At 43.2% G+C, this 24676-nt stretch overlaps 1 protein-coding gene across 4 annotated transcripts in view; it reads right to left on the bottom strand.

Moving 5' to 3' along the window:
- Positions 1-706: 706 nt before the first annotated feature.
- Positions 707-24676, bottom strand: part of SUSD6 (sushi domain containing 6) — a 92386-nt gene continuing 68416 nt past the window's right edge. For all 4 annotated transcript variants that reach the window (XM_083862940.1, XM_083862941.1, XM_083862942.1 and 1 more), the window contains 4 exons: positions 12525-12722; positions 9415-9553; positions 7872-8293; positions 707-6868 (listed from right to left, as the gene is read on the bottom strand). In XM_083862940.1, the coding sequence (XP_083719066.1) occupies positions 6843-6868; positions 7872-8293; positions 9415-9553; positions 12525-12722 (785 nt within the window). In that variant the 3' untranslated portion in view covers positions 707-6842. The remainder of the gene's footprint in view (positions 6869-7871; positions 8294-9414; positions 9554-12524; positions 12723-24676) is intronic.

The following is a 24676-nucleotide window of genomic DNA, read 5'->3' as shown; positions in this document are numbered from 1 at the left end:
ATTACTGATAGATTCTGTTAAAAGAAAGGAACACTCATTAGTACACTTGCCTGAAAAGGCAGTTACCTCTAGTTTTTGAAGCAAACAAACAATAAAAATAGTAATGGACTATATATTGCACTGAAAGAACAATGAGTGTCTGCTCCTCTGCAGTTTCTGCTTCCCCCATCCTCCCAATGCAACACAAATACAGATGCACTAACCCACGGATCTGTAGATCTCTCTAATGTCTCCTATATTGTCCTGCTACCACTTGGGATTATTATTTCACTAATGAAAGCTATCTCCTCTCTAAAAATAGCACTCTCTTCCTATACATACTGTTCCTATACAGACTCAAAGATTAATAAGTCATTTATTATATTTACCCTGTCTTCCTCTCTGAAATCCACTCATATCATACATAATCTCTTTAAACCTTTCCCCCCTGCCCAGCCTGGCCTCATTCCTCAAGGAATTCTATGCAAGCACACCGAGGGCAGCCTTTGCTTCTGAACTTGGGAACATGATCCTTCTAAGGCTGTGCCAACTCCGAACCTCCCTCCCCCCCAAGCCATATGAGCTTCCTAGGTTTAGCTTCATCCTGGTTTTCACAACTGAAACATATTCATTAATGATCTGCTAGATTTCCAGGCTACACGGCCTAAGCAGTTAAAAAAACCCCAACAAACCAAAACCAAACACAAGAAATTACAGCTTCACTTCAAAAGAATTTTTTTTTTAATTTAGAAATGCAGTTATATACATAGAACAATTAAATTAAACTTTGTACAAATATTAAAATACTATCTTCACACCCACTGCAATGTACAGGATACCAGAAAATACATATAAAATAAAGCAAAATAAAACCAATAGAGTGACATCCTGCACAGCATTAGTTATGGTTTTAAATCCCACATATATATATGGAGTACCATTCTGCAAATAATTCCATAGTGGTGCAATTCAGATAAAAAGAAAACACATATAGCAAAGAAAAGATTAATGCAGAAAGGCAATCAAGCTCCTCTTGCACTTGCATCAGCAACTACCAGCAGTCTACCCACCACATCATAGGACTTCTGCTTCACAGACAACTTCACTGTTCTCTTTTGGAAGGAAGCAGCTTTGAGAATCTGAACTAAAACATTTTCCAGCACAACTCAGTTGCCTCTGTCTGTTCTCTCTCAAGGACAGAAGCAAAAGCATAGCTTATGGAAAGCATATGCAGAGCATCAATACAACATGTTCTGGTGGGTACATAGATCTGAACATCACCTGCAGAGGGTTGAGTTTGAAAGCGGTGCTGAACACACAGCCCTGAAGTGTGGGAAGTGGCGTGTTCTGTCCTGGTGGGCTAGGACTGGAAAAAGGCTTACTTATTGTATAAAAATACACCTTAAAATGCTCTAGGAAAACTCTTTGCACTTTCAAAGCCTATAATAGAGAAAAACTGTTTTCTAATTAAGTTCTTCTGCAAGCAAAGGTTTTCACATAGAGCAAATTCAATCTGCTGTTCCCTGGTAAGGACTGAAGGGTGAGGATGGGGTGAGGCAGGATGTGCAAAATAAATGGGATTTATTGCATTTATATACAAAAAATCAAAGTGAAATTTATTTAAATAGTTATCTGGATAGAGTAACAAGGCAGTTTTTTGTTTAAACTGCTCTCAGAACAGTAAAACCACATTTTTTGCAAGTATGTTCTAAAAAGGTCAGCAAGGACAGCTCAATGTGTCCAAACAGTTGTACATTAATTATTTCTTTATACAGCAAACCTGCTGGTGTATGCTAAATCATCTAACAAAGCACAAGCTTCCTTACAACCTGGTCATTATTGCATTAGCTCATTAGCCTGCAGTAAACCTCTGTCTTCAGCTCTTCCTTAGACAACTCCTTGTGTTCCCTTTTCTGTGCTGCAAATGACTTAACCATCCCAGATTATTTCCAATGGCTGAGTCAGTTGCTCTCTTAGCCCCACTTCTCAATATTGACCCATCATCTACCTCTGGGAGCATCTTAGAATGTTTCTTCCCAAAGCATGTGGAACAGATTTCTTCCTTCCTGAGTTCTCCACACACTGAAAGGCCAAATTAAGACTCCAGATGCAGTAAACAATTCACCACACTGGAGCTGAAAAGCCAAGGAGAAACCTCAGCAAAGATGTCCAAGGGGCGAAAAGCACTCTGCTTGCTGAGTACACATTCTGCTACCCAGCAACTTCCCTGGTGGTTAAGGATAAAAATGCCTTAAGCTCTTCTCCCTCCCTCCCTCCCTCATAAGGTTTTATCTCAGTGACAATTCCAGAGGCTCACATGCTTCAGCGCATCTCTCCACACTTAATTTTTACACATTCTGCAAGTTAATGATGTGGAGGCACAAGCTATTTCAAACCAGAACACAGAAACCCCTCTCTCACCAGCACTGCTGACACCCTTCAAAGCTGTAGGAGGCTCTGACACAGTCCAAGCTGGCTCATAATTTGAGGTGAGCTTCATGATGCAGACCCTGATGGGAGACTGGCCCACTTCCCCAAGGGCCACTGCCAACTTCATGTCCTGGTTCTCTCAGGCTGGTCCAGTTCTACAATGCTTGGGCTGTAAACACTGCAATGAGTTGCATGTATTTTTTAAAATAGCTATGGAACTGGAAAGGAGCAAGGAAGTTTTTCTATTGCACATAATATCCTGAATTTCTGAAATGCCCTTTCCCCCCCGCCAACTATCAGACTCCAAAAATAATGGAAAGCTTTAAAATAAGTGCTATTTTATTTTTTCTCAATGTAATTAAATAATTTTAATGATCTTGAATATCACAGGATATATGTATGACAGAGCATAAAATGATTATGTTGGGAGTGTTAAATGAGAAAAAATGCCACCCTTTGACATCTTTTGCCAGACATTGGTGGGTGAAGAAAACATTTGAAGACTGTGGCCCCATCATGGGGAAAAAAAAAATTAAAAAAAAACATTTACTGTATTACATCTTGCAAGGCTGAGCCTCTCTGCTTCCCATCCACAACACTGAGATCCAGGCTGCATCTACTTATGGCAAAATCCAGAGAGAACACACTCAGCTCAGAGATAATGAGCACTCCTGAGGCAGAATGCACCTCACATCTGAGCAATCTTTAGGCTTTAGGCCTTGCTTCCCTAAGTAAAGAGAGAACTGTGCAAAGTAGGTTTTCCTATATCTCTACCCAAAGACTTCTCAGTCATTCAGCCTCTTCAGAATGAAAACAAACATGAATGAATAATAATCACTTGCTAACCAGTAAAGTGAGGCCTTGCTCTCCCTTGAAAAAGTTGTCAGACATCCTTTGGATTCCTTCTTTGCTGTTTTACCTCATTTTATATGAAAATTAACTCTAAAGCTGAGTATGTAGACAAGCAATGTGATGCCTCCAAAATGTTTTCCATATTGTGGCTCACACAGATCCTTGGGGCCTGTTCCCACAAGATTTGCTGCAGGGAATGGAGCTTTTCAGGATCTGGAATCATCAGATGGGATTACCAGCCACCATGGAGACTGGCCTGGAAGCTGCTGGCTTACCCTCAACAAGCCAACAGAAGCTGCCTGTTTATGCTTGATCACATTAGCTACACTTGCATATTTCTCTGCTCCACGTCCTCATTTTCTCCACTCGTTAGTAAAGTCATTTCCAACAATTTTTATAGAATCCAAAGTGCCAGGTCTTGCACTTTGGCCACAACAACCCCCTGCAGTGCTACAGGTTGGGGGAAGTGTTGCTGGACAGAGGCCAGGCAGAAAAAGACCTGGGGTTTACTGACTGATGGCAGACTGAACACAAGCCAGCTGTGCCCAGGTGGCCAAGGCAGCCAAAGGCATCCTGGCCTGTATCAGCAATGGAGTGGCCAGCAGGACCAGGGCAGTGACTGTCCCCCTGTACTGGGCAATGGTGAAGCCCCACTTTGAGTGCTGTGTCCTCTTCTGGAACTCTCAATTTAGGAAGGACACCGAGATGTCTGGATGAATCCAGACAAGGACAACAAGGCTGGTGAAGGGTCTGGAGCACAAATCCTATGAGGAGGCTGAGGGAGCTGGGGTTGTGCAGCCTGGAGGAGGTTCAGGGGAAACCTTATCACTCTCCACAACTCCCTGAAGGGAGGGTGTAGCCAGGTGGGGATTGGTCTCTTCTCCCAGGTAACCAGCGCCAGTTTAAGCTGTGCCAGGGGAAGTTTAGGCTTGACATCAGTAAGAAATTCTTCACATAAAGGGTGATTGGGCATTGGAATGGGCTGCCCAGGGAGGTAGTGGAGTCACCATCCCTGAAGGTGGCACTCAGTGCCATGGTCTAATTGACAAGGTGGTGTTCGGTCATAGGTTGGACTTGATAGTCATAAAGATCTTTTCCAACCTAATTAATTCTGTGTGATTCTGTGAAATTAAAGCACTCCCTCTTTGTAGAGTTTGCTTCCTTTTCTTCCCCACCCAAATTCGATTTTCTCTCCCAAGCTGGCAGTTGCTTGTTTTACATCAGCAGAGAGGAAGCCAGGGCACAAAGGATGTGTTTTCTGCTGGTGGTGCAGGTGCTCATCCAGAGCAAGGTCAGGCCTTGGGATCAGCTTCCAGCTTCTCCCACCAACCCAGCACTAGCACTGTCCCTTTCAGGAAGGCAACACATTCCCAACTTCTATACCTCGAATTGCTGAGGGTCAGTTTGAGCAGACAGGACCTTAAATGCATAAAAAGCAACTCCTGCTCTAAGCTGGTTAGGCAGCAGGAAAGTCACACAGACTTTCCTCCACACTTCCTTACTATACTTGCTCAACCCCCTCCAATAAACCAATGAAGGAGAATTTACTCAAGCTTAGACCATTTCCAACAGTCAAAATGCTAAATACAATTGCCTCCATGCTTATCTTTAAAAATTCCCATGGCAGATGTGTAAACATTTGTCCTCTACAGCACTTGAAACTGAGACATCACAGCCCACTGTAAAATGACACAGGATTTTCACCATCCAAGTTGAACAAAAATACCTAAACCACCTAAATCAGATTTATCAAATTCTTGTGTTAATGCAAGGTAACATGAGCAACAGGAAAGGATGTTTAAAACACTGCAGTTTTAAATTAACATCCCTCTATAACAAGGATAGAGAAAAAAGTATTCTTCCATCCACAGGCACACACTGTTCCATGTGTCCTGGCATTTAACAGCTATTCAGGAAAAAGAATAGCAAATACACAGCTGGACACTAAGGCCAATCCCCATGTCAGAGAACTGGAGCTAAGCCACAGTGATTTTATACGTAAAGATGTTGTATCATTTTTGTCAAATGCTGTAATTTTTTTTACTGTAGCAATGAGGATGAAGATGGTGAGGATTGTAAACCAAAAGCAAAGCAGCAAAGACAGCATCCATGTTTACCTGTACATTACCACATGATGTGTAAGGCCATGACATTTTGCTCCTTCAACTCAAAAATGTAGCAGCTTCTCACAGGGCAAACACTTCTCTGGTTACTTCAAGACAGTTATGACAAGGTACATGCAGCATCTAAGAAGCCAACTCATCTTGCTGAAACCATCAATCCCATGGAACAGTGTCCAGACCTCAGTGAGGAACCTTACAACCACCACAGCACTTGGACTGGACCATCTACCCCAGACAGGTGTGGCTTCCTGCAGTTATAGAGTCCCAACACGGACAGTCTGACCTGCTGTAGATAACTGTGGCAGGCAGAGGTACATATATTTCCGAATTTTCTCTTCCCTTCTACCAAACTTGAAACAATCTTTAAAACCTCAAGACTGAGCTGTGGTGTCTTCTAGCACTGCTGTCAGTGTACTTGACTTTCCCTCACAGTAACAAGCTGGCATTGTGCTTAGGAGAAGCTTTACAAACGCTGCTTACCCTCAGTCACAAGGGAGGAGCCCTTCTCTATGGGCCCACTGGAGCCCACCAGGCTAAAACAGCAGACCCTTTGCTGTATGCAGCTAGGAAGACACACTAGCCTATGAGATGGCAGTTACCCAGGATTCAAGTACCTACTGTGGCTGGAAAAGGAATGACACTAGGAATTCACTACCTACAGGCATTTTTTTGTCTTGGTATTTTCAAACACCTGAATTTCTTCCAGTGGGCTGCACTGGTAGAGGAAGAAGGAGGAGACAAAAGTGATTTTCAGGAATGGACTCCCGCAGAGATGGGACAAAGGGCATTCCTATATGTTGGACTTCTCAGCTTCCAGTGCTGAAGCAATTCTCAGTGAACTGTCCCTGCACGGCTAAGCTGTCACACAGCCCATCTCATCTGAGGTGCTTCTAGATATCACAAGCTGCCCCTTAACTGCAATCCCTCCCAAGCCCACTTTCAGTCCCAGTGAGGTGTTTTATCCTGCCCTATCACAAAGAGGATGCTGGAAGAAGAGCCTATATAACATATATATGTATATTTAAACTGTGTCTGCACCCAGCGAGCAAGCGGGTTTAGCCCCTGTTCTCTGGGCAGCAGAAGGGCTAGAAAGGCTGAAAAGCTGCAACAAGCCGGTGTGAGGAGGAGAAAGGCACAAGAAAAGAGCAGCTCTTCAGAGTCTGCTGTCAAACATCTGGCTGGGGAAGAGGAGAGGAGAGCTCAAATCCACTCTGTTCCTTGAGCCCCTGATGCTGATGGAATGGGGAAGCCAGCACTGCACCAACTCCACTGGTGCATCCAGGAGGCAACCTGGCGACATCCTTTGGATCTTCAGCTGAGGGCATCTCTTCTTGGAGGTATCCAGGGTACAGCTTGCGAGGATGGGGAAGACTGCACAGAGTGCTTCTGTCCCAAAGGCAGGGAGAGGGGAGGAGGAAGAAATCCAAGATGGAGAAGACTAGACAAACACAGCAGACCTCATGCTTCCTTCAATAAGGGAATATCTGAACAGGGGGGAGAGAGAAAAAAAAAAAAGAAAAAGCAGTCAAATTCAGTTCAACACACACCAGAAAAAATACTATTGAAAGCAGGATAGGCTCCCACTTTCATAACATGACAATGTTATGTGGTCTCCCTCTCATCACATCACAGCAGAAAGGAACTCTGGAGGACTCTGCTCCAACCTGCCCCTGAGACTGGGACTATCAACAGCTCTAGCCTCAAAAAACTCCAAGGACAGAGATTCCATCACCACACTGGGTGTCTATCTGGTCCTGTATTACCCTCCTAGCACTAAGTATTTCTTAAAACCATGGAAAAAGGGAGTTCTGCCCTGAGCTATCTACAAGCAAGTTACATTTCTTGCCTAAGACAGAGCAGTCCCTGCAGAAGCAACCTTAAGCTACACCTTCACATCTGCTCTGGCATTGCAAAGCCATTCCTTCAGGGCAGCACAGAAGTGAGGAATAAAAGATGTTTTGACTGTTCAACAGACTTGCCCCTCTGCCCTCTACAGTAAGTTCAAGCACATCCGTCAGGTCTTGCAGGCTAAGGCTGCAGCACTGACTGCTTTGTGGCAGAAAGCTGCTTACTAAAAGTCTAAAAATTAGGCAACCCAAACATCACAAAGGGTTTGTATTCCAAGCATGTCCTCCCACTCCCACCAAGTTAATTTCCACAAACACAGTTATTTTACTGCTTTTGCACTGTGATGCTGGAGGCTAGATTTCTCTTAAAATCCTTTGCTAAAACAAGAGTTAGCAGTAGACAATCTTGCTCAGACTGCCCTAGGCTCCCAGTCTGAGAACACTGAACTCTTCAGAAGACGATATTAAATACTGCTTATGTGCTTAAGAGGTGAAATGTGCTATAGAGACTGGATTTTTTCAAAAGCTGCTCTAGTGGCAGACACACATAGGGGCATCCCTTGTTGTTTTTCACCCTAGTCAACTGCAGAACCTACTCTTAAAAGGGTCTCATGTAGTGCTCCTTGCACAAGTCACTTACCATCTGTGTATTCCTCAGAGGAAGTGAGTGATAAAAGGCTCTGTATGTCACTGCTTTCTGAATCTTGGACCTCTTTTTGTACAGGTCTACTGTTAGCCATGCCAGCTACCCAGGAAGAGGTAGCAGCCTGATGCACAAGAACAGTTTCAGAGCGCTGAGAGCCACTGGCTTCACACAGCCCAGAATGTCCAGGAGCTTCATCTTCTCTTTCAAAGGTATTGTGAGCCCCTTGGTCCAGCTGCTGCATCTCTCTGGGTCCATTCTGTCCAGCTCCCTCTGAGAGCACGATCTGCACTCGGGAGTCTGAGGGTGGAATGCAATTCCCTGTGCTGCCATATACTGCTTCTTCATAGGACGGCAAGGCCACTTGGACACCATCCACCATAATAGAGACCTGATCTCCAGACACACCTTGGTCTCGCCTCAAAAAGAAAAAAAGGAACAAAGACAGGGGAGGAGGAGAAGAAAAAAAAAAAAAAAAAAAAAGTTGAGTATTTATTTTACTATATATATTTTACCAAGAATTCCAGTAACCTCCCATAGCAGAACTTTAACCATTTAGGGGAGGACAGAAACTTGAATGGTGGTTTAACAAAGTCAAGCAAGCACAGTCTTGGAGCCCTACTGCGAATTACCATTAAACATGAGCAGAGGCTGTAATTCACAGCACCCAATGGATTTAACAGCAAGAGCTGAAAAGGTTACAATGCTTCCCCCCCCTCACTTACCTTCATAGCTAAATTTGATAAAGGTCACGACTCAGCTCTTTTGGCAAAGAACACTGTTGATTCCAGCCTGGTGCACTGCTACATTCCACAACACCCAGCACTGTCTGTTCCACTGCCTCTGCTGCCAGCCAGATAACCTCTGGCTGGACGGGGAAGACAACTCTGGCACAGCATGAATCACCTGGCCTCATAACGCCTGAGAGAAAATTTTTCTTTCCTAGCAGTTTGGGCCTTTTCAGAAGAGGGCAGACTCCAGGGCCCCACCTCCCCACTGAGTGTCTGCCTCAACTGGCAGCAGTGTTAGGGCTGGGTCCCTCCTCTCACCCACAAACCCAGGCCAGGAGGGTTCTCCTGCAGCAGAGAAGGATGGCAGACTTGCACATGTATCCAAAGAGCAGTACTGCCTAATTTTGGGTCCACAGGACCTCAAGCAGTCTGGGAAAGATGCACATATATACACCCAGACAGACTTCAGTAGCTATCCAAGGCTCGAAGAGGTAGGAAATTTATCTATAGCCAGGCTACTAAGTATCATAACTTTTTCCATTCAAAACCAAGGCAAAAAGCACAAGGAAGTCACTCCTTGAGTGGCACATAAGAATGGGGACTGCAGGTGGGTATCACAGACCACCATTTCAGAAAAGCACTGGATCAGAAGTATGGGGCAGAGATGTCACTGAAGCGATGAAAACAGGAACAGAGAAGTGAGGAGCTAAGATGCTCCAAAATGACAGTCTAACCCAACTGTCTGAATGAGTTTATACTGCAAAGAAACAGGGTGCCTCTGAGCCTCTCCAAACCCCAGCTGCACTTACCTGCTGTGATGGAACGACTTCAGCTTTGGCTGCAGCAAAACAAACAGCACAACTAACAGTAGAATCAGGGCGACGGAGCTCGCTGTGGAGGCCACTATGGACAGCGTGGGCACTCCAATTGTTGGAGGAGAGTCCTTTTCTACAAAACCAAGGGGAATACAAGGTAAAATAATAACTGCCATAGTGAAGGAAAAACATTTACACTGTTACTCAGGACTTACTCCTGGGTGCGTGTGTAAGGAGCCCAAGTTTCCCATACAGGCAAGACACACCACCTATCTCAGTCTGCAGTTCAATCTGCCACCTCTCCATCAGCTGTAAAGGGAACCCAAAATAAAATGGGTACATACAAGGGTCCTTTGGAAAAACACAGAACAAACAGAAAAGCAGTGCAAGCAGGCCATGGGCACTGACAGATGGTGGTAAGAGTTGTGTTATATATATAGATCTGCCTGAGCAAAAGCTAGAGAATGTCATGATGTCACCAGCAAGGCCAATAATTGTCTAGCACAATAAGCAACATATTTTAGGCCAAACAATAGAAGAAGTTCCAAAATCATTTTTTCTCAACTAATGTAACAGCCTTGCAAAGAGGGATGAAAGTCAACTGGCTGGGTATCATTATGCACATATTATAACTAAGACACAGAAAATATCAAGTTTTTCTGTCACACAAACATATGCCAGAGACAGAGAAGGAAGGTGGATGTTGTTTAAGAGTGCTGAGTTTTCAGTGTTAGATACATTAGATGTGCCCTGTTCACATCACTCTTTCCTCCCCTTCTGCAGCTATGCTGTGTGACTGTATGGAAACTGATTTGGCTTTTAAAGGACCTGTGCAGGAATAAACTGGCGGTGAAGAGAGAATGGCTTGGAAGTGGTATTGCTGAGCACTGTGTACCATGCCTAGAAGGCTACACTAGTCCTTTTGCTTCTCTAGAGGAAATAATTGTCTGTATTTGTTGTTTCTGTCCCTAGTTTATGTTTTTGGTAGAGATCCAAAAAGCGTCCCCTACCCATCAGCAAATACTACTGTGAATTGTACATTTGATTTATGCAATTCCTCATTTCCTCTTTCTACATCCACCACATTCTTCAGGAGCACAGGGCTCAAATTGAAGAGGGAATTCAGGACACATGCAATGAGAGATGAGAAGACGAGCAACAGGCAAACAGATAAAAAAGAGCTGGAGGATTTTTTAAGCCTACAGCCTGAAATCTATGCCCAAAACAGGCATTTAAAATGGAAATCTAGTTTGCAATTTTCTGCATCATCTCTTGGGGTCAAACATACTTGATTTAGTTGTTTTGAACTTTTCTTTGAAATCTTTTAGAATTAACTTGACCTCTCCCCAGGAAAAAAACAGTGACTAGCACATTTTTCCCTATGGCAAATAGGGTTGAGTAAGGATTTTAACTTCCAGCATTTCTCAGAGAACTAACAGGAACAAGGATAGGCAAATAGAAATGCTCCATTTTCAGCACCAGTACATCATACTGTCAAACCACTCCCAATACAAGGTGCACTCCAGAACATTTACCATCTCATATGCCAAAAAATGTCACTAACTCATACAAAAAATGACCAAAAGACTACAGGGCTGACAGACTCAGAGCTGCACAAAACACATGGTAACTGCCAGAAACATGCTAGGGACTTAAATTTTATAGAGCATCTTACCCTTACCAATCATTTCAAGACCTACTGCCTTTCTAGAGTTTCCCACTTCCTTCCCCTCCTTTAAGCCTTTTGAAAGAGACCCACTAGTAAAGAGTCTGCTATCTCTGACCCTGAACAGTTGATTCAAAGCTTGTGTTGTGAAAGCAATAGCTTTTTCACTGGGTCAGACTTTTCAGGCACCATATTTTTGATAATGCCACTGACCCTTCAAGATGCTAAAGAAGTCTGAGGGGTTTCTGCACATCACAACACAATCCTTCAGCTAGACAAAGTGCCACCATGCAGGAATGCCTCTCAGGGAACACTATGTGCAATAGCACAGCTTTGTTCTCCAGCCTGGGTGCAGCAAGGGGAAAGGGGGAACACTGTGGAAAGGAAGTTTAAACTGAATTTGAAAAAACCTCTTCAGGATCTTTTTGCTGCCAGGTAAACTCCCAGACCCTTCCTTATAACTCATAGGAAAGGGCTATTGGAGTGGAAGAGACACTGAAAAGACAGTGTCTTTGGGACAGGACAGGATGTTCCAGAGATCACAGGTATGCAGTGAGCTCCATAAAGAGCTTGATGAAGGTGTTTTTGTTTGTTTGTTTGTTTTTTGTTTTGTTTTTTTGTTTTCCTGTTTCTTTCCAATTAAGCTGACACATTTTGCTTTATGTATTATGAGACTTCATTCTAAAGTGTACATCCTGCCAGCTCAGGATGACTGAGTAGTAATGTCCTATCAACAAGCCCACCTAGAAGAGGGAAAGGTGTTCTCCCTTTATCCAAGATACCCACTGTCAAAACCAGAAGAGTAGTAGGCAAATTGAGAGCTGTATGATGAACATTTTCCTGCAAATCTTTTTACTTTGCTGCTTTGATGGAAGCATTCCTCTTCAGATGGGAGAGACAAAACAAAAGCTGCCCACTTCTATTTGAAGAGAAAGCAGAAATCATTCGTCAGCAATGTCCTTTCCTGCCAGTACAGTGAAAAGCAGCACCATCAAACTCTTTGACACAGGAAACCAACAGTTACTTAACCTGTTTGCAAGGAAGATGGACTCTACACAGACACACACACGTGTACAGACTCACCAGGGGAGATGTACTGTCAAACCCATCAAGGAAAACTGGACAGCATGGAAAATGCTACTGTTAGGGCTTCCAGCATTCCTGGGATGAGAGCCTCAAGATAAGAGGCTCCACATAAGTAACAAATTGCCTACTTTATACTCCTATCCATGGCTTTTCTCCTTGTGTTAGGGACTCTAATTCTGCATCTGATGGGGTGCTACTGAAGAGATGTTTTTTAAAAAGAGCCATGATTGTGAGCTGCATTTATGAAACTGCTGGAGCAATGAGAGACAGCCATATAGACTTCCTCACTAAGTGTTAAAGGATAATCTGAAAAGTCAATGCAAGGGCAACTCCAGAGTGGGGGAGCACTCACCTGGGCTGAGCCTACAGCTGACTTCCATGGCTGGGTTCCACTCTCCATTCTTGCAGGTCAAGTATTTATAATCTCCTTTCAGCATGTAGCCTTCAACACACAGATACTCTATGACACTGCCTGAAGTTAGAGGGTTGTTGCAGGGGCTAGGGTGGCATTTATAACCTCCATTCTCAGGTTGTGGTGGCTGGGGACAATCTGGAAAAAAAAGAAAGTATCGTGAAGGACATCTTAGAGGAAGACACCTATTATACATTATATATGAAACAGAGGCAGACTTCCACCTACAAACGGCCACTAAATTAGGAAACTACTAAAACTGAAAAGAAAGGCTGTTACACAATGGCAGAGAACATCCCTGATAAAGTTTCTGTGATTGTTAAATACTGCTTGTTATCCCAGTAGTACAGTCCAACTGGCAGGCACCAAACTGGTGATATTTTTGAGCAGTGACACAACACAGATTCCACATGAGAGAGGCCCAGAAAATCCTTACTGCTATCTTTTCCCCACAGCTGTTTCCCTAGAGACTGGGGTGAACCTAAGAACCAGGCCTTCCTATTAGTGTGGCAGAGGAAAGTGAATGAAACCCACTGAAAGCAATGAGGAGTGCAAAAATTCCTCTGTACTATGGGTACACAGTGTCAAGGTGCAGACCTGCACCCTAAAAGCCTGTCAAAGTACACAGACTTTGACTATTTTATGTAGATATGCCACCAACAACATTGGCAACAGAGTTTTATTGCAGTAGGACAAACTGCTTCACTGAAGAGGTGGTCAGATGTTGAAATAGGTTACACAGAGGATGGTGAAGTCACCATTCCTGGACTTTTCCTAGGACCAAATATTCTAGTCTACTTTTAAAAAAAAAAAAAAAAATCAGTGCATTATGAAAACATTTCTGAAAAAAACCCCTCTGTTTCCCTATGTGAACTCTGGAGTGTTGAAGGCGCTTCACATTCCTTTTTGCACCTCTGTTACCCTGACTACTGGGAATAGGCACATGTAGTATCAGGCACATGCCAGAACTTTTCTTGCAGAATTTTCAATAGCCATTTAAAAGAAAACAACAAACCAAAATTGAGGAAACTGTACTGAAAACAGGATATTTGTCTTGCTCAGAGCTTCCTCCTGTCTGGCAGGTCACAATGACCCTGCAGAACAGCCCCAATAACTTCCACTGACAACATGTATCTGCCCAGCTGAAAGATGGAGAAATCCAAGTGATTTTTCACCTAAAATTCACATCAGCTTCCCAGACCTCATAAAAGAAAATACATCATAGACCCCTCTTGAGACATTTTGGGGCATGGAAAATCAGTTAACCCACCCAGGGTGTTCCATCAGAGCATGGTGACTCAGGCCTGTCCTTAAACCCCAGAGCACATCTTCTCATGTTCTATCTCTAAGTGACCCAGTTACTGTGGGACAAACAGCAACAAACAGCTGGGCAAAGTTCAAGTAACTGGATTTTGAGCAAGATTTAAGAAGCAAAAGAAAACTTGAGATTCATTCACTGTGGAAAAACTTGCCACATTGCCTTAGTGCAAACGACTCTTGAACCTAAACACGTGAGAATGCAGCACAGGTAGTGCTTGTAAATGCCAATAAACCCTGAGATGACGTGCTGATTGAAGCCAAAAATACTCTGGTATGAGTTCTGCCAGCTTTACAACTGCAATTCAATTTACTTCTCCAGAAAAGGTTAACAGAGGTCTAAGCAGCAGCTTTTCAAGATTACTTTGTTCTTGAGGAGATCTATTCTTAAATAAACTTCAGAGAAACCACTCTCTGTGCCTCATGAGTTTTAACTCTTACCTCTTCTGTGCTTGTTATCTTTTCTTTCTGCAATAATTTTATAACCAGTGTTTTAATCCTGCACCTTATGAGGCTGAACTTCCTTTCACTGTGAGCCTATGCATCATCTCAGGGCAGCTGGGATCAGCCAAAGCAACAGATTAATGGCACATTTTAACCACATAGAAAAATGCAGTCCAGGAGAAGATTTTTGCTAAATTGCAAAACCATTTGAGCACCAGAGGTATTTTTAGCAGTTTAACACGTACCTCTCCTGTCACTGGTGGAGAGCTGTGGGTAAAAGCCAGTGTCACCACAGTAGTTGCCAAAACTCAAGAGCAGACAGGACAACTTCCCTAAACCTTTTTATACCATAGCAAGTACTTGGAAATGCTTGGGAGTGATGTACAGCATCTTTCCGCTCATTGCAGCAAAGAGGTCAGACCCATGGTTCCCTTTTCTCCTGAGCTATGCCCATGTGAAAGCCTGGCCATTGCACACAGAAGCAGCTCAGTGTTGGTTCCCCTTCTATCATAAAGTGCCACCTACACTGATGAGATTTCTCAGTTACATACAAACACCAGCCAGCCAACAAGAAACATGCATTCATTTACACTGCAATAGCACTCTCGAAGGCTTGGAACACTATCACATTAGGCCCCTGCAGAACCATGATTTGGCTTTCTCAGGTAAGATCTTCAGGAGATGCACAGTTATGCAACTGCAAACTGGTTTCCACTGCACCTCCACAGACCACTTGGACAGGAAAGGAGAGAAGCAGCTGATAAGTGTGTTCAGGGAGTTATGCCTGACTTGTCCTATTCATGGGGAAGGCGTTGCAGAATTACCCACCTCCCCTTCCTTCTACCCCCAGCCTTCATTTGTCATCACAGCATCCAGGAGGGCACAAGTATTTTAAAATGTCACCTTCACTGTGATGGAAGAACACTGCCTGTGTGCTGGGAAATAGATAAAAAAGGTCTGGATTAGGCAGCCAGAACATCAACACCCTCCACCCTCAACATGATTGAGGTGATCCTGGACTGCCCTTAGCAAGGCAGCCTCAGGGGAACAAAGCTTCTCAGAGCCTGCAGCTTTGGGCTGCAGTTGATGGCATTGAAAATTGCTGAAGGCAAGGCTTGGGTGGGTAAGATGATGGACTGGTGGTACCTGAAAAACTGACAAAGTCAAATACATCTGCTCCCTAATTGACCAGCTCTCTTTCCCTGCCATCTCTGACGGAATGCAGCAAACCAGGTCCCAGTCCAGCAGAAGAGAGGCATCCAGAATGCCTGGGACAGACAATGCAGCAACCTCTTTCCTAAGCTTTCACTGCCCTCAGCTTTCACACTCTCCATAGTGGGTTTCTTCAATTGCCTCCAGATTTGTACTCCAAACTGGGGCTAATAGAAGAAAAATACAAGTCTGATTCTACACAACATGTCCCCAGCAGCAAAGTTTACACCCCAAGTTTGCAGCACTGGCATGTTCACAGCAAATACAGAACCAGGCAGAGCATCCCATTTATTGCTGTCCACAGAATAAAGCACTGACACTTCAGGAGTGAAAAAAGCTGGGTACCAACTGCTGCCAGAAAGACACCCAGAGCAGCCTGCTCCTGGCTATGGTTAGTGGCCAGAAGGTGCAGGTGAATGGGAAGAGCTGCCTGTGTGAACTGTTTATTACCACTCTGGAGCATGGCTGTGTCAGGATGGCTCAGTACAGGGAACAGAAAGATAAATGCAGGAATTTCATCAACTCCCTCCCTGAAACCTGTTTTTGGAAGCATCCCAGGGCTTGTAAGACATCTTAAGATGAATGTTCATGCCAGGAAGGGAAGAAAAGAGAGCTAATTTACAGAAGTTACCAACTTCCTAGGGGGTTACTGACATTCTAGGCTTGCAAAGCTATTACCAGGATCTTGATTCATCAAACTTTCAGCATGCACAGAAATAGTTTTAAGCATTTCTCCACTTTGTGCAAAGGGAGCAAATACTCCCAAAGGCCCTGTTTCTAGGAGGCACTGAAGCTTATGACATCTCCTGAGAGAGCTGGTTCTCTGCAAGCATACACTGCTGGAAAACAGGAAGGAAACAGAAGTCCAAAGACTTAGAACATCATTGAACTCCGTTCAGAGGAAAAGAAATTGTCATTTCCAGATTGACAGGCAGGAATTAAATTATGCACTGGAGCTTCTGCAAATGCCATGCCAAACCACTAGATATTTAATATATAGATAATTTTTAAATATGCAAATGAAAAAATACTAAGCCAGTATGTACTTCTACCCAGCATCCCACCAAATCACCTATAAGCACCTTATTTTTCTGTTTTGGTCACATGAAAAAATACTGTCCTCCTTCAAGGAGGGTTAACTGCTCTGATGTTTTGAATAGGTGTTATCAGCTTGACAATAACCACCACAACATTCAGGAACTTCTTTTTTGTTGCAGTAGCAGCAACATCACATTGTACCATCGTCACCCGTTCCCTTTCCCATGGCTCTCCATGTAGCAAGCCTCATTTCCTTCCCCTTCCACCAGATGCACAGAGAGCTGTGAGGAGCTGGAATGCAGCTGCTTTTAGAGACAATAAGAAATGTCAGTTGGCCAAATTGTTTAACTTAATCACCACAGGATAAAATGGTTCTTTCATGTCCTAGCTGAGCCAAAGCTGAGCAGTGGTCCTGAATGACAACCTGATGCAGAACTAAAAGCATTTCTTGCATAATGTAACAAAAACACAAACCTGAGCCACAGTTATATATAACAGCACAGATGGAAGCATGTGGTCTGTTGTGTGCTGACACAGAAGTGAAGGGTTTAAGTGCTCAGAACATAAACCACAGGAGCACAGTTGAGCCTTGATCACAGAGTGAAATTCACAGATAAGCAGAAGATTTACAAAGCTCAAACAGGATGAGCCTGTTGTGGCAAGGACGAAGAACAATACACTCCACTCACACATACAAAGAAAGATTAAATCATACTTCAATCTGACTGGATAATTGTCACAGAATTATAAAAGCTCCCCAGCATTAACCTTCTTTGCACAGGCACAACACCACACAGAAGTCTAAGACCTCTCTACAGTCTTATTTGCTTGGCACTGTCTCTATTTTTTTCAATCAGTATACTTCATGGACTCTACAGGGAGTCTTACACTCCTCTTTTCTGCACCAAGCACATGAATTGTTTTTCAGTCACTAACCTGTTTTACTGGGCAGTCTCACTACACAGAGATGAAAACCCAATTCTCCTTAAAAAAATGCATTCTTACGAGAAAAAACCAAAACAAAACCCAAACAAACAACTAAACAAAAACAAAACAAAAAAACCAACCAACCAATCAACAAAACAAAAAACCAACCAATCAACAAAACAAAAAACCTCTTCTAATCACGATCTGCCAAAGTGCATAACTGTAAGTTTGTAACTGAGGGAGAAGAAGCCACAGCATTGCTCACCTTACATGGGCAGACATTGCTTAACAATAGAAGTTTTGCACTAAACATCCAGTAATAGCTCTTTATCTCCAGAGTAGGGGACAAAGGTCACTTAAACAAGGACAGGAACAGTTCTGACAAAATGAAGTGGCTCTTTACAGGAGTCAGGCCCAAATCCCAGCAACTTCAAGAGGAAGCTGGACTCAGCCTCAGGTAACTCCCTCACTGACTACACAAGTCAGTGTACTACACTTGCTCTAGCAGGCTTGACTATCCTCAGAGCAGTGGCAGAGGAGACTTACAGGTCTCTGCTGAAACACTTTGGAAGCCATTTGTATTGACAACTGCTCTGCTGGATGCCCTGAGCATGTACCCTGCTTGGATACTGTTAACATCCCCTGGCCTTTTAGACATATTACAATTTTTGTGTGATGTGGAAACTAGAAATGGAAGATGATAAGCTCAGTACTTCTCTTTCTTCATCTACTCCATTTAACAGATACTATTCAAGACTCACAGAAGGAAAACTATCTACAAACAAAAAACATCCTCCTAACCAAGATAAATATTCCCCTGACCAGTCCGGTTAAACTTGTCATGATGTCTCATGTCAGCAGGTCTTACCTGGCGAGCAAACATCTCTGTGAAGCAGAACACCCAATTAAATTGTTCCAGTGCTGGAGGCCCTGCCATTTCTTTCATGCTGTTTCTCCTGAAGCTTCATCCTAACTTTCTTGTACTACTTTGACTGCCCTACAGTAGGATTTCTGTGGAATAGCTCAGAAAAGGTCGGCTTGCCTCAAGGCCTGCCACCTTTTCATCCCTTCTCTTATCTCCTATCGCACAGGAAGGTTTCCTTCTGGTCACGGGAATTTCCTGTTTGCTCTTACAAGTTGTGCTTCAGCACATTTCACAGTGGCAAGGAGAACTTCTCTGTCCAAGTCTCCAGTTCTCTAAAACATTGTCACCTTTATTCTTTCAGACAGGACTTGCTACCAGCCTTAGAAACAGCGTATCTAGAGAAGCACCCCAAACAAACACAAGATATCCCCATCTTCCAGTTACTTGTCCCTGCTACAGACACTTCTATTTACAGCTTGGATAATTCATGTGTGCATCACCTCAGTATAGCTGAGGGAACTGCAAAAGCTATTATTAATTTCTGGCAGGCACCTTCCAAACAGCCCCAAACTCTAAGGGAGTAACCCTTCCTCTCTACTCCCACCTTCAATCTGGGTCTTGCCACAGCTAAATGGGTGGTCTGAAATACTAATTCCATCTAAAGCCTTCTGCAGAGACTGTGCATTTTCAGCATCTCAGACCTGAGGCCCAGGTTTAACACCATGCTGAAAACAACAGAGCCAGATTCACAGTTCTTTTCCAGTTAGTGCCCTGAACAGGCTTGCAGCAATAGTGGAGTTTTTATCAATTGCTATTTGCGTGCAAATTCACGTACAGGGATTCTTCTTTTGTTTACACAATGCTTTTTCACAATAAAAACGTGACAGCCTGATGCAGTCAGCAGGCTAGAAGTGCAAGCCAGGGGGCAGCAAGAACGCTCACTTCAGCTTCTATAGGGTCTGGCAATTCTAATGGAGTGCTACCCACAGATCTCACTCAGGGATGACACTGAATGTTGGTTTGGCCTTAGCAAATGCATTCAGTTGCTTCGTAACAAGAGCTCTGGCCATATTTACTAACAGGAAAAGAGACATTCTTTCTCTCCTTGCAGAGTTTCAGTTCCTGCCGGCAGGGTGCTACCTGACCTCTCTGCTAATCTCCTGGTTGTTTAGTAAGCCAATAAGGAAAGAATTTACTCCTCCCTTTGCCCAGCTCTTGGATATACTCCCAACTTCTGTCACTCAAAGAAGAACAAATGTGATCCAATCAGATGATAGTGTCAGTGCTGTCCTTGGCCACACAGCAGGGTAGTCAGCCACAGCACCAAGCTGATTTAGCAGCTTCCTGAGCAACAACAGAGGAACACATCAGCCTCCCAGTGCTGCAGACAGACTCCAGTACCTCAGGTTACACCTAACAGAACACACTGCAAGTAACTTTGTTTGGTTTGGGTCTTTTTTTGGTATGTTTGTTGGGGTCAGGTTTTTTGTTGTTGTTGTTGTTTTCCAGTGTTGCTTTTCCTCCCAGAGAAGACATTGACTCAAACACTTCCACATTTACTAAGGCAGGACAGATCCTTACCTAGCATATGATGAACTCAAACCCCACTAGGCACCTACTGAGAGAAAAAAAACCCATGAAAAGTAGCACCAAAACTAAAGGCAACATGCAGTTGGCATATGTGCCATTTTCAACAACAAGTACCTATTTTATAACCCCTTTGAAATTATTGGACAGGAAATTCACTGTTCAAGTTAGCTGCTTTTCTTGTGACAGCTTTATCCCCTATGCTCTGCAGAGTCTAGGCTAAAGGTGGTTTCCTGCCTTGAGAAGAAAAAGAGATTAAAAAGTATATATACATCTATTTTATTCAAATAACATACAGCTACTTGTCACGTCCCTCTAACCCAAATCTCCTGCTGTATCATTCTCTAGGGGAACAGGGGAAAAACACGGTGACTGCTAAGCAAAAAAAAAAAAAAATCTACAAGCTTCCTTTTCAGTAAGGATTTTTTCTTCTTAAACCAGGGCCTTCTGCCTAAGACAGGACTGGTGTTTGGCTCCAGGAGCTTTCTGCAGAGAGGGAGATGATGGAAGAAGATGACTAGCCAGCTTCGCTTTCAGTGTCAAATCCAGAGAGGCAGCAACATCCTTGTTTTCCTCTCTTCCCTTGTACACACAAACCAGCCTGTAAACAGCAGAAGGTACTTTTGGCAGCCCCTCCCTCAGCAGCAGTTCGGTTTTAGTAAGAAGCAAGTCTGTTACCATTTCATACCCCTTTTAGACTAGCTATGTCAACTAAACACCATCTTTTACCAAAGAAAAAAAACCACTTCCTAGGCAGCTGGTCTGGAGAGAAAAAGCACCTTGATAGGCTTTGATCAACAGCACTGTGACTCCCCACCCACACCTTCCTTCCTGTTGAGAAAGCAATGACAAGGGGATGTGCTTTAGTGGTAAGATAGAAAAGCAGTCACCCTCACCCACATTTTCCAGCAAGAGTGCCAACTCCATTTCTGAGTGCTAAATACCTTCAAGTTTCCAACTAACCATGCTTGCCTGGATGCACTCAAAATCTTTCAGCACAGCAGCTTCCCATTATGCACCCTCTGCACTGTCCTTCCCAGGCAGAGAGCTTGGATTAATATTAGGCTAGGAAATGCCTCATCAAGTATTTCAGGGACAAACGTCACTACTTGTAACAGCAGGTTTGTGCTGAACACAAAGAGCCGCATGCTTTAGACCGGGGTTTCTCTTGGCAGGCAGGCTGCAAGAAGCACAATGACCTGATCTGGGAATATTATTTGAGATTTTTATCCTCTCCCAGCATCTTCAGAGCATTTTTTAGCCCGCACAATGAAGTTCCAACACCAATGTATGCTGCAGTGATTAGAAAGCCTTTTCCCTAGAGGACAAGTGGGCCTCTCCTGGTGGAGGTGAAGCATGCTTTGCTCCCCCTTTCAGGTAGCTCAAGGTATTAGTGGGGTTTTTTTGTTCACTGCCCACCAGTGTACTCACCTGTGTGTTTTAGCTACACAAATACAGTAGCTGCAGACAGAACATGTGAAAAGGGACCCAGACTGAACCCATCCTCTGCCAGCTGGCAGCAGTCGACAACTTGGTGTGTTTCTAGCCAGAGACAGAATTCACTCTGTAAAACACTGAGTACCAGATGCCCAGGTTTTCCACTGGTCTGTAATTTCTGGGGAGGAGATGGGCATTGGAAGCAGGAGAACAGATTTTGAATCTTCTCCTTTTCAGCACTCTGGCTTTCTCTAGCACATGAGCAGATGGGTCATTTCCCAAAGGGGCAAACCTGATACAGCAGCTGCTGCTGGGGCTGTAGTCACAACAGCTGAGGCTAAAGGACTTCTTTATATTTAACTTACAGGAGGCAGAAGTCAATAAAAGGCCTCCATTGTGAGTGCACACACTTCTCACTGACCCTGCCCCTGAAATATTTTAAGCCTTCCTAAAAACACACTGCAAAACATAACCCTCTTTTGGGTTCTGTGTATTAAGCAGAGGCCAAAGTCCACTGAAAAATAAGCTCTCTGTCTTTACTGGCTCCAGATGCTGCTTATTCTGAAGTCAAAGACAGAAGACCAAACTGAGCAGGACTGGAGTCTTCACAGGGAAATTACAGTTTCCCCAGCAAGGGCATACTCTGAAGAGGAGGCCTATTTTTTTTAATGTCATAATGTGGGTAAATGAGAAGAACCAAAGCAAAGAGATTTGTATATATAATCATATAGCTGTGCAGTTATGTAATTAGACACAAGCACTTAAAATGTGTACAGTAACAGGCACCCCTTACAGCCATCCCATACACAGTAAAACTGCCTTTTTTTTTTTTTTTTTTTTTTCTTCTCCTTTTCCCTTCTTTTTTTTCCCCCTTAGGGCAGGGGAAGAAAAAGCAAGAAAGAAAAGACTTTAATTGCAGCCTTCCACCAATGCAGTCGCCATCTGGTAACTCAAGAGACACATGGAGACGAATTATCTTAATTAACATGTTACAACAGTATTTAAAAAAACTCTATGCTTATTAACACTCAGCTGTGATTAGCCAACCATGGAGGAAGCCTGCTAGTGCAACATTAATTATGGGTCTTGTCTGTCTTTCTATTAGAAATATGATTTTTTTACCCCCAGTAGTTTATTTATCTCCTAAAAAGAAAACCATTAGTATCGAAGCTTACTCTAAAATGCAAATTATATTTACATTCTACAAGAGTCAAAATGCTTAGGCTATATGAAGCTGCCACTGGTGCTTCTACAGTGCTACAGATTGTCTGTATATAAAACACTTATCTCTGCCCCTTAGAAAGCCTTGTTTCAGTTAAAGAACTCTCAGTGTCACTGATATTTTGGCAGAAAAATAAATGTTATAACTTTCAAGTTCCTTTCCCCCTCCAAAACAGGACAGACTTTGCTGTATGCTAGGCAGGAAAACCAAGATACAAATTCCACGTCTAATAAAAAACACATCTGTGAAAGGAAGATTTCTGTGATGGAAAGCAGCAACCAAACACAACTGTGCTCCAGCAGCACATCTGCCTCCTTAGAAGAGTGCTACTCACTGTGACAACTGTATTATTTTCCCTGTAATAAGCCCACCTGTAATGTGGTCTCCACAGATACATTCCTGAGTGATTCAGCCTGACAGGCTCCAAGATTAACACTGCCAAGTTTTTCAGAGTTGGCTCTGTGTTATGTTTGCACAGGGCTGGCTGCAGCAGGGCTCTCAACCATGCCAGGCATTCTGGACATCAGGATAACACCAAATCATAATACAAAAATCTGATGCTTCTAAACAAAGCCAGGATGATAAATTAATTCTGGAAACATTAATAAGGAGAAGGAAGCAAACCAGGAACAACTGCAGAAGTACTTTTAAGATCTTCTGATAAACTAATCTTATTGCTGCACACACATGCAAATAAATTAAAGTTATTAGTGATGTATGTGGAAGCTCAGGAAGCTTATTTATGTCCTGTAAAGATGAAGAACAGCTGACTAGTACTTTACAACATTCCACACTGCCAGGACAGTATAAACGATTTGCATCTGGGCTGCAGTTGGAGTCAGCACTAGAGTGGCTGCAAAAAAGCCAATTTAATACAGAAACCTGCTCTCACCCATGGGCACAGTGCAGCTTTCCAAGTGGCCCCGTTTCATTTGCTTTTTTTTTTCAAAGGCTGCTTCCAGCCTCCCTGTGCCTTCTTCCAACCACCCTCTAATTATTTTCGCATGTCCCAAGAAGGAAATTAAGCAATGCTGTAACAACATTTTGTATAATCAAAGGATTGCAGAATTCTTCTTTTGAACCCAAAACCCAGTAGCCTTGTGGGCTCATAAGCGTGGGCATTTCCAGTTCTAAATTTTATTTTATGTTGCAACAAAGAGGAGATTATTTAAAAATAATAAGAATTGTCAAAATAATTTGATGGTCTTACACAAAAGAAACAGCTGTGCAGAAACTTACTTCATACAGCTTTGATTTGTCATCTTGTCCCTACGTACCTGTTTCTCAAAACTTACAAAACTAAAAATTGGTCTCAGTTCAGGGGTAATCTGCACATATACCCCACTGTTTCCTTGTCTGTTCCTAAGTGGGTTTTCATTTTGGATATAGCAATACTCTAAGGTGTTTTTTTTCAGGATAAAATCCTGACACACTATAGGGCTCTGGTGTAAGGAAAAACATCTCATGCTTCAGCAAGAATAATGAGCCAGTATAGTATTGGAGTCCAAGGCATAGGGAAAACCCCTCAAATTGCCCTGGGGGACTCCGAGACCCCTGCTGGGACCCCAGGAAAGCATTGCCTTTGACCTTAGTCCATGGGAAAAACTGCCAACACTTATGGATGAAATGAGAACAACAAAAATTTAAATTAGATAGTAGTTTAGTTTGTCACAGGGTGAAAATTTGTGGTTTTGGGTTTTTAGAATGGAAGTAGATAGAAGCAAGATGGGAGAATTTTGGGTGGTGTCTTAAGTTCTTCTTCTACTCCATCTTCTGCTGTGATGGTGGCACAAAGACATTGGTAGGATGTATGTGATGTAGAAAATTGCATGTCTAGAATTAGTAGCAATTATTGGTACAAAATTGTAAATATAGTACATTTTAAGAGTTAATTGGATTAGAAACCTTTAAGAGACCTTGAACACCAGCTCTTGTGTTCTTGGCAGTGACGTCTTTCAGTGCATTCAGCCTGGTGTAGGGCGGCATGCAAGATTTTGAGATAAAAATTTAATAAACACCTTTTAAGACCGAGCTGCAAGTTCT

Source organism: Zosterops lateralis, assembly GCF_965231275.1.
Source record: "Zosterops lateralis genome assembly, chromosome: 6".
NCBI lineage: Eukaryota > Metazoa > Chordata > Aves > Passeriformes > Zosteropidae > Zosterops > Zosterops lateralis.
Note: the sequence above shows the minus strand (reverse complement) of the source record. Positions and strands in the feature narration are given on the sequence as shown.